This window comes from Diadema antillarum, unplaced genomic scaffold (assembly GCF_040938485.1).
Source record: "Diadema antillarum isolate AM-2024a unplaced genomic scaffold, OU_Dant_1.0 seq00000956_RagTag, whole genome shotgun sequence".
In the NCBI taxonomy this organism is placed as follows: domain Eukaryota; kingdom Metazoa; phylum Echinodermata; class Echinoidea; order Diadematoida; family Diadematidae; genus Diadema; species Diadema antillarum.
Genome location: NW_027271804.1, coordinates 1045607 through 1055663, shown reverse-complemented (window position 1 = coordinate 1055663; position 10057 = coordinate 1045607). Strand labels below are relative to the sequence as shown.

Here is a 10057-nt window from a genome sequence, read left to right as displayed (position 1 = left end):
ATGGCCTCCTCTTTCAGGCGATGGCGCAACTCCCTGCTCGTAGTTCTCTTCGTTTTCGTCGTCAGGTTCATCGAGATCGGTGTCATGAAGAGCTTCGGCCTGCTCGTGGACGACTTGGTGTTTCAACTGGACTCCGACTACGCGACGATTGGAATCATAATAGCGACCTATCACGGGGTGGTTTACTTTTTAGGTAAGTTTCATTCCCAGGGCCTTGCGGCGTTTACCTATAGAGCATTTCCGAGAAGTTTGTATGAGTGGAATAAAAGGGGGCCTGACCTTCCGAACCTGGCAGAATCTTCGTCAGAGAGCAAAATGACAAACATACAAAGTAAGCAGACTACACGCAACAAGCATTGTTTGGGAGGGGCTACACGGACACAAACACACACACACACACACACACACACACACACACACACAGCAATAGCGGTATAGGTTAGGTGCCAAGGGCAGAGGGCCAAACAGATTAGGTAATCTCACGATACCGACACCCACGAGTCATGCAGCCCACGAGTTCGACACTGGAAAAAAAAAGTTCGTGAGTTATACAGTCCACGAGTCATATAACAGCCTATGAATTCGACACTAGACAAATAAGGCCCATGAGTTTGCCACCAGGTAAGAACAGACCACGAATTAGACATTACAAAACGGTGTTTAAGGTGTCTGTCGCCTGCGCAGTATTTGCTTAATGTGGTTTGAGTGGTTCACAATATACAAGCCCTCTTTTTAGTGGACCTCTCAATTCTTTTTTACTCAACTGAAATATAACTTTGTATTTTTTTTTTGGCTGCCCAGTATGCATGCATATATGTATATGGGTGAAAACGTTGAACGATGTACAATTGGGCAAACCAGGGGTCAAAATTAAAAAAACGTCACTCACTGATATAAATATATCTCAGTCAAATGTCATTGATATCAGCTTTCTTGGAAACCCGATTATACTGGGATATCTCCAAGGGTGTTGTTTTTATTCAAGATTAGATAGAACTGTGACATATTGGCGAACGTCTCTGACTAAAAATTACATGAAATACTTGCAATTTTGACTACCTTACCTAAATTATTTGTTTATATCAGAGACATTTGCTTTTCCATCAGGGACGTTTCGGCTGTAAGTTATCACTAGAATTAAACACCAAACTCCCTATTTTAAAAGATCCTCGTAACTCAACATTCCACATTCATTGAGAAATCATTTACCGAGGCATATGTCAAGAATTGATTTGGTTTATGCTATCAATATTGTATTTTTTTTTCAAATGTAGTCCAAATCTATAACAAAGGTAAACACGAATTTACTAATACTATTTGAATTTGACCACTATACCTCAAATATGATTGTATGTGTATGTCAGGCCAGTTCGGATTTTTATTAGGGACCGTACCTGGGCCACTGTTATGATGTCGTCTCAAAAAGCTGTAATTAACCTATACTTATCCTAGAAGCATCAAATTCCGCTGTGCTTTTTTGTATACTATGGCAGATATAAATTGTAAACGCCAAACTCGAAAGAATATCAACGGTGTGGTACAGCAAACGTTTGACCACAATGAACTGAAAACCTCTTTCAAGAGGTTGACAATGATAACATTACAATATCACATTTTACCTGTCACATCGGTAGGGGATTATCAATCCTTCTTTCTACTCGAAGGCGATACATAAGTATAGTGTTGTAGAGGAAACTAAGTAAAGGGACATTCTTAATAGACATTTTCTTGTTTCATCGTAGATGTTAGTATTTTACCTTTTCTCATGTATTTGGCTTACAAACCTAAAAAATAATACCACTAGAACATCTCACCTTACTTCTAAGAGAAAAGGAGTCATTACAGGGGAAATTCAGCCCAAATATGAGCCAGCCGCTGATAAGAAAGAATAAAATCTTACGGGCTCAAGAAAAAAATAATGAAGTTATGACGTTTTGAAGTTTCGCTAATTTTTCAGGAAACAGTTTTTGAACGGTCATTATGAATATGCTAATGGCAAATTGAGCTTGTCATTCCCTCACAACTTGCCATGTTTGCACATAAACTTTTGAAATTTTCATTTTTTCATTCAAACATGATTATGCCCGAGGCTTTAATCCGGGTATATCTAACTGATAACTATTCTGAAGGTAATCACCTAGGAATAGCATCATGTTTTCAAAGACAGAAAAATTGAATTTTCGTTATTTTTTTTGTACACGATCAATGGAAAATTGTAAGGTTATGACATGGTCAGCTCACTCATTTGCATATTCTTATCAACTGTACGAGAACTTGTTTGCAGAAATTAGCAAAACTTCAAAAAGGCGGTTAATTAAGGGTGCAATTAAGCACAATTAAGGGTGCAAGTATGCACCGCAGTTGTGCTGCTATTGTTACAAATTAGGTGCAAATTTGAACATTTATTTCTTAGCGTGTAAGCCTCTGATTTTACAGCCTCAAAAGCAAACGTAGTGATGTGCATTAAAAACAGAGTCCACATTATAACATTGAATTGTATTTCCCCTCCACTTGGTATTCCATGTCCTCAATCAGTGCATGGTACCGACTGCGTCGCTTGCTACCTGAAACAGGGGTTGGGATAGTCATTATTTTGTAAACAGATGGCACCTCCAAGATGTCCGTCCGGTCTTGCCAGTACCACGGCCGTTGTCTGGAACTTGTAGTCTCCCTGAACATGACTGAGCCTAAAGATCCTGAGCAGGACGAAATTCTAATATTCGGAGCATTTGAAATCCATCCGGTCTTCCCATCTTGCCTAAGAAAAAAAAGATAGAGTTAAAATGATATTAAAATAAATTTATCATGCACTGGAAGAACAATGTACGCACAAATGAACGTCTCTGATCAAAATTATAAAATCAACATTGTTTTTAGATTGCGTAAATTACCTAGAACGATGTATGTATACGAGGGCCATATACTGTGGAATAATGAAAGATCTACTCCTTATTGTAGTAGTTGAAAATGTGTAAAACGTTCAATGTAACGTCCCTGACGTAAACATCTTTGCTTATCAGTACTTAATGGGTTTGATTTTTACAAGATATTGGCATTATATTTGGATTGAGGAACCAATGTGCTACAAACATAGGCACCAATTCGCCATGGTGGGTCATTGATATTGGTTTGAGAGCAGATCCTATTTGTTTAGAGAACGTCTCTGACCTAAACCTGTTTTTCTTACATTTCTGCCTCTCTCACCAAAAATACGTAAACTAAAGTGACTACTACATAATAATCATAGACTATTGACCTATTACTAGTCATAAAACATATTTTCTGTCCTGGAAATGTGTTTGCACTTGCTCAATCAACAGAAAATCTTAAATTTGAAACTCTTTTACATATTTTCAACATCTTTCAGGAAGCTTTATTTTTCTCAATATTACAACACGCCCGTGTTAACTTGGTTCTACTTGTTTCTATTATACTAACTGAGCCCATCCAGACATAAATTTACTTTAATGTTCTCATAATTTGTATAGTGGATGTCTTTATTTCATGAAACAGTAATTTTCAGAAACGTTTTTCATTTTGCTAAGAGACGTGCGATCTTTGATTTTCGTGCAGATTCTTACATATTTACTGTCTATCCTTTTTTAATTTACCTCTTATCCAAAGATTAAAATACATAATTTCACAAATGATACTGATTGGCAAATATACGGAACAATAATTCTAATAAATCGGCAAAAACACCAGGAAAGTTTTTGTTATTACTCACATTTTCAAGATTTGTGGGCATATTTGTCGTTGAACTGTGCTGACTCGATTCCAGGATGGCTCGTCAGTGCGTAAAATAAGCACGCAAATAAAGTATCATGCAGTGCGAAAGTGTCAGATGAGGGAATATCCCTTCAGAGACTTTCAATCAGGGACATTCGTTTTGATCAGAGACATTCGCCAATTCGGGTTTTCAACCAGAACTCATTTTTGTGGACAGTATGCTACTAAAGTTGCCAATCATCATAGTCGCCTGGCTCACACTGACATACTGATAACCACTTTTTATCTCAAGCATAATCCACTTTCATTAATGACGCCATTAAACAACTGAACATCTCTGATGGTTATTCAGTATAATTTTCTTTAATGAGCCACCACACGATTATTTCACACAGCTCACTCACAAATTTTGATGGAATGGTAGTATGGATAAGACGCTAAATAAATATGGCCTTACATGTTTTCATAGTCATCCTGAATTTTTGGCGTCAAGGAAAAGATAAATCATTCAGAGACGTTCTTTTTCAGACATAAGTGAATTCAACGTTTCCTGATAAGATAAATGATACACACGTTCATGGCAGAAGTACTTGACTAAATAGTTGAAGTGTGTGGGCTTACTCACAAGGAAAAACAAAGCTGTAGAATTGCATTAGAACAAAAATTAAGACGTGTGATTCTGGGATTTTTTCCCAAAATATGCATTTTTGTCAATTTTTTCAGCTTCAAGGCATTATTTTTAAAGAAAATGCAGTAAGAACACTACAAAATATATATTTTCTGAAAGGTACAACCCTCCCCTACCAAATGATACCTAAAATAATGAAAAACACCCCCAGGTGACAATTTTACAAGGGTTTGAATATCGAAAAGCCCGAAAATGGCCAATTGTACATCGTTCAACGTTTTCACCCATATATATATTTTTTTCTATTTTCCTCATCTGAGGTACTTTATTTTTCCACATATCTTCGCATATTTACAATCACATTATCTGCAAGTATCCAAAAGGCATTCAACATAATCATTATGACAGGAAAAAAATAATTGAAGGGTACATCAATGGTACCAACCAAAATAATTGCGTATTCTTCTTAATCCAATATCATCGAATCTCGTTTGGTTGCACTTCAAACTGATATAAAATCTTAATTCCGCTTTCAAATCTTCTATTAAATGATGTACATTGAACAAACATTTGTTTCTTTCATTGCGTTCTCTGACATAATTCCTGTAGACAATGAATTGGGCATAATTCAAAAAAAAAAGGTTTACTAATTTCATCTTTTTGTTACCTATATCATATCCGAGAATAATGACTTTTTCATTGATATCTATTACAAGATCGAAAATATTTCGAATTAAAACCGAAACCACTCTCCAATGCATTTTGATTTTTTTTTTGCATTTCAGCAAAAAATGACAAGTGGTTTCTTTACAATTACATACAGTACACAAATTATCATTCAAAATTTCCCATTTAAACAAATTGTCTTTACTGGGCAGTATTCGATGAAAAAGCTTAAAATTAAATTGCTTTATTCTGTTATCATTAATCTGATGAAACTTATATTGCAATACCTTTTTCCAATCAAAATCACAGGGTAAATTCAAGTAACCTTGCCAGAGGTATAAACATGAAGGTTCTTGTTTTTTCTTATGCAAAAATAATCTATAATAATGTTTAGCTGACGTTTTCTGTACACTGATTTTATCACCTGTTGACAACTCAATAGCATCAAATTCTTCTGTGTGCAGCAGTACAGGAGTCTGTATATTATTACGTAACTTGTCTAACCAAAACCTGGGGAATGCTTTTTTAACTTAGACAATTCAAATGAGGCGAGCATATCTTATATATATATATATATATATATATATATATATATATATCTTTATTTGTATCCTTTTAGGATTTTATACTTTGCAAAGTCGAATGTATACGTTTGTGATATAATTCCTGATTCACTCTGTGTTATGTTCTGATGGAAAAAGAAGAATGAAAATAAATGAATTGAATTGAATGTGACCAAAATGTGATCAGGGTGACCAAACAATATTGGGAGAGGGATGGCTAGTGAAGATACCAAGGATCATTGAGGAATCAAAGATGAATATAGGGAGGCAACATCAAGCAAAATCTCGAACAGCTTAGAGGTATAATGGATAGGAAAAGGGTGAAATAACAACAGTATGAGTGAAGGGGGTGGGGGTAAGCAGAAGGCCCTAGAAGATGTGTACAAGTGTGGCCACAAGAAGTCATATTAGCGCGGAGAGCCAAATAATAGGGCAAAGTACATAACATATCAACACACAGTAAAATACAATACATACTTGATAAGAATATATATGTATAAAGGTATAAATCCGTAAGCGAGTAAATAATTATATATAATTATATTATAGTGTATGCCACTAAGAATTACAAGAAATACTCTGACAAAAGGAAGAGAAAAAAATAGGCAAGTAAAATGCGTCCATGAGGAGAAATGCGCAGGCTAAACCAACATAGAAGTACGGCCGGTGAAGATATTAGTCATTTCCCTCCTAGATGTTGAGGTCATGAGATTGGATTGTGCGAAGTCGTCTCATCCAAAGCTTTTCTCTACTGATTTCATTTTCTTTCAAAATGCCAAGAAATTCATATCACTGTTTGTCCTAAATCACAAAAACACTAATATTCTATTTGGGTCATGTTTGTCCTTATCAAAGTCAACATAAAGATAAAGTGGAATTTCTCTTCGAAATTACCCACTTTTGTAACTATTCCGCAAAGTTATAATCTGCCGCAGAGAGGAAACAGTTTTTATTGTTATTTGTCGTGAGAACATTTTGATGTTTGTCATATTCTATTCTTTCCTTGGAAGCACCAATAATTTTCCCTGCATTGAAGCACATTTCGAGAAGAGCCATGACTGCGATATGTGTATTAGGCGCTGCTTGTCTGTGTCTAGCCTCACTGTCCACCAACGTAGCCCAACTGATGATAGCCCTCATAACTGCAGGTAAACTCTCGATTCTGTGACCATAATGGTAATGATGATGGTAGCAATGATAATTGCGATGTACTTATTCTAAAGTGCAGACAGTTTCTGATACATCCTTCTGCGCTGGCATAGCCCCTGACATGCCTGATGTATAATACTTGATATGTCAAACTAAGTTTGTTTTGTTTTTTTAATGAAGTATGATCCAAACGACATGTTCACGCTAAATTTCTCCCAAGATTAGAAACTGTGGAAAATATGGTGTTAGAAATTTGACACGTTTGGACAAAATTGCTATCATTATATCGCTTCTCTATGTCAAAATCTTTTCTTGTTTTCCGCTCTTCCAAAGCCTCCAGCAACGTTCAGACTACATGTCCATGAAAAGGAATTATTGATACTCATTCATATTAAGTGGTAAACCGGATGAAATAAACCGCGTATCCATGCTATACTTCCCTTGTTTCTGTCTATTTCGCAGGAGTCACGAACGCAGTGATATTCATGGCAACCATGATGTTGTTTAACCAGCGAGTGTCTGAGGCGTTCGCGTTCCTATACGGGCTCTCGGACACGGGAAACTCCGTTGGCATGATGTTACTGCCTCTCCTGACCGAATTCTTCCGCGAGGTGTACGGTTGGAGGGGAGCGATTCTTCTCCTCGGCGGCATCTCCATGCAGATCGCTAGCCTGCTGGAAATTGTTACCATGGTTACGACGGACAACTTGGTTTCCGATGATTCGCAAGCAGACTCGGTTGACAGCCAGTTGGTCAGCAAGGCCGATAAGGCAGTCGAGGGTAACAACTCGAGCAATTCGGTAAGTGGCGATGAACAGCAAAGTGAAGATGAACAGCAAAGGATGCTCGCATCTAAGTCTCATGACCAAGGTCCTTGCAGTAGATGTTACGAGATCGGACATCGTATCTGGACCTTTTTGGATCTGTCTGTCGTCACAGATGAGCCTTTTTTGATACCGTTCAATCTTTACTCCATCTTATGCGGGATTGTTAACGTCGCGTGGGTCATTTTCCTTATTCCTCACGGACAAGCGAGGGGACTCCCCCTCTCCACGGCGGTCTACCTGGCGTCGTTCGGAGGCATTGGAAACATGCTTGGGCGCATCTTGCAGGGGCCAATCGTCGACATGGGGTGGTTGACGTCCGTCGATCTCATTGTGATCTGCGCCTGCTTGAACAGCATCGTGTTCTTCCTCGACCCGCTCCTCCACGCTTTCTGGCTCCTCGCAGGAGCTGCCTTCCTGGGCGGTCTGACCATCGGCGCCAGAGTAACTCTCGACATCATCGTCCTCAAACAGTTTGCCCCGCCCAGCAGATTCTACTCGGCTTTGGGCGTTGTGAACCTGTGCTTTGGTACGGGAGAAAGCCTCGGAGGGGTTATAGCAGGTAAATTAATGACATAATGGTAACAAACGCATATTTGATGATAATGTGTGTGTATGTGTGTGGAGAGAGTGTTGTTGTGTGTTTGTTTGTTTGTGTGTGTGGTATGTGTGGCCATATCGTTGTATCGTACAATCTATATGCAATAGATGCTAAATCCCAAATAGGATTGTATTACAAATGTACCCAAAATGCATATTATACGACAAATATATATACGAAATAACTGTTTTTGCTGTTATTTTGGTATTCCAGGGCAGAAATCCTTAACCAATAATAGTATTTGAGTTATATTTGAAAATACATCAACGAAACAAAAAAAAAACCGCCTTGTTTGGGGGTTTTAACTGAGCTATAAGTCTCACAAGCATGTAGCTTCCGCCTCAGTGGGACTTTATTCTCTGTTTGTGAAATTTAAAGACAATTATGTAGGTCAACATATTCTGATAAACTTATTCATTTACATAATATATACAGTCAAACTTGTCTACAGCGGCCACCCAAGCGAGACAAAAAGTGGCCGTTATGGGCAAGTTCTTTTCCATGCTTTTTCTCTCATGGGGAATTGGTGTTATAGTGGTTGTATACGGCAGGTACATGGCCGCTATTGATCGGTGGTCGCTAAGACAGATTTAACTACATATAATACTATTATATATATATATATATATATATATATATATATATATATATACAGGGCTCGACACTAACGGTGGCCCGGTGGCCCGGGGCCACCAAAATTGAAAGTCGGGCCACCAACTTTCCAAAAACGGCAAATTTGGTGGCCCGCCTCGGGCCACCAAAATTTTTTGAAAAGTACGTCAATTAATTCGTAACTTTTTGCGCCGGAAATTAGCAGTTATATTTGTTTAAAGGATGGATGAAAGTGCCTGAGAGTGAGTGTTGCGAGTTTGTTGAGGTTTATTTATGAGTAGATGTATGTCCAACTTCCAATTCTTACTATGACTGGATAAAACTTAGATATTTGACTCATTAAAAAAACAGGACTTTTAATGTTTTTTTATTGTTTTTTTCGGGGCCACCAAATTTTTCTCTCGGGCCACCAAAAATTTGAAATTGAGGATTTTGGTGGCCCCATCGGGCCACCAAACAAAAAAGTTAGTGTCGAGCCCTGATATATATATATATATATATATATATATATATATATATATATATATATATATATATATATATATATATATTCATATGTGTGTGTGTGTGTGTGTGTGTGTATGTGTAGTCATGTTCTTGGATGGCGTGGTCACGGAAGTGAGAAGTGCGTAGTGCGTGTCGCGCCGTATACAAGAGGGACAAATAGGTTAAACATAGTCCAGAATATAGCACTGCATGAACATTTACTTTACAACAATAATTGTTATCATCTGTATGCGTGCTATTGAAGATAACAAGATTTTATATATTTTTTTTTTTTGCTACCATGACAGGATGGATCGCCAACGTTGCTGGTTTCAAGGTGGCGTTCATGGCCCTCGGTGGAATGGAGGTCCTTGCCTGTATCCTCATGATCTGCACTCGACTTTGTGTAAAGAAACAACGTTGACTCGTCTTTGACATCACCGCATGCTTAATGGGATCCGTTGAGAACTTATACGACCACGTGATGATATACCAATACCATTCGTGGTTTTAACAGTACAGTCAGCTAAATTTATGAGCATGACAAGACCTAGACATCTTGCCATAACCTGGAACACCAGCTCACAATAGTGTTATGGGCCCGAGGAAAAGATGGTGGTAATCGACAGGGATAGCACACAATCATCTTCATCATGACACCAAACTGAAAAATGACCACCAGACTTTTAGAAACGGCAACTGACAACGTTATTTCTCGCCCTCGAACGCCATGTCTGTCTCCAAAAATTCTCAAAGCTTTTCTAGTCCATGTGGACTTAGCATGTATGCTACACTCACT

At 37.9% G+C, this 10057-nt stretch overlaps 1 protein-coding gene across 1 annotated transcript; it reads left to right on the top strand.

Annotated features, from left to right (window-relative positions):
• On the top strand, positions 1-9682 carry LOC139741838 (monocarboxylate transporter 12-like). Its single transcript, XM_071652416.1, has 3 exons — positions 1-193; positions 7198-8121; positions 9567-9682. The coding sequence occupies exons 1-3, from the start codon at positions 1-3 to the stop codon at positions 9680-9682; spliced, it is 1233 nt and encodes a 410-aa protein (XP_071508517.1).
• Positions 9683-10057: the final 375 nt, after the last annotated feature.

What these genes read in the sequence shown, in the direction of transcription:
- LOC139741838 (XM_071652416.1), top strand. Translation starts at nt 1, where the DNA reads ATGGCCTCCTCTTTCAGGCGATGGCGCAACTCCCTGCTCGTAGTTCTC. An exon ending in CGGGGTGGTTTACTTTTTAG is followed by an intron (nt 194 to 7,197) that starts GTAAGTTTCATT and finishes TCTATTTCGCAG; the next exon opens with GAGTCACGAACGCAGTGATA. An exon ending in CCTCGGAGGGGTTATAGCAG is followed by an intron (nt 8,122 to 9,566) that starts GTAAATTAATGA and finishes CTACCATGACAG; the next exon opens with GATGGATCGCCAACGTTGCT.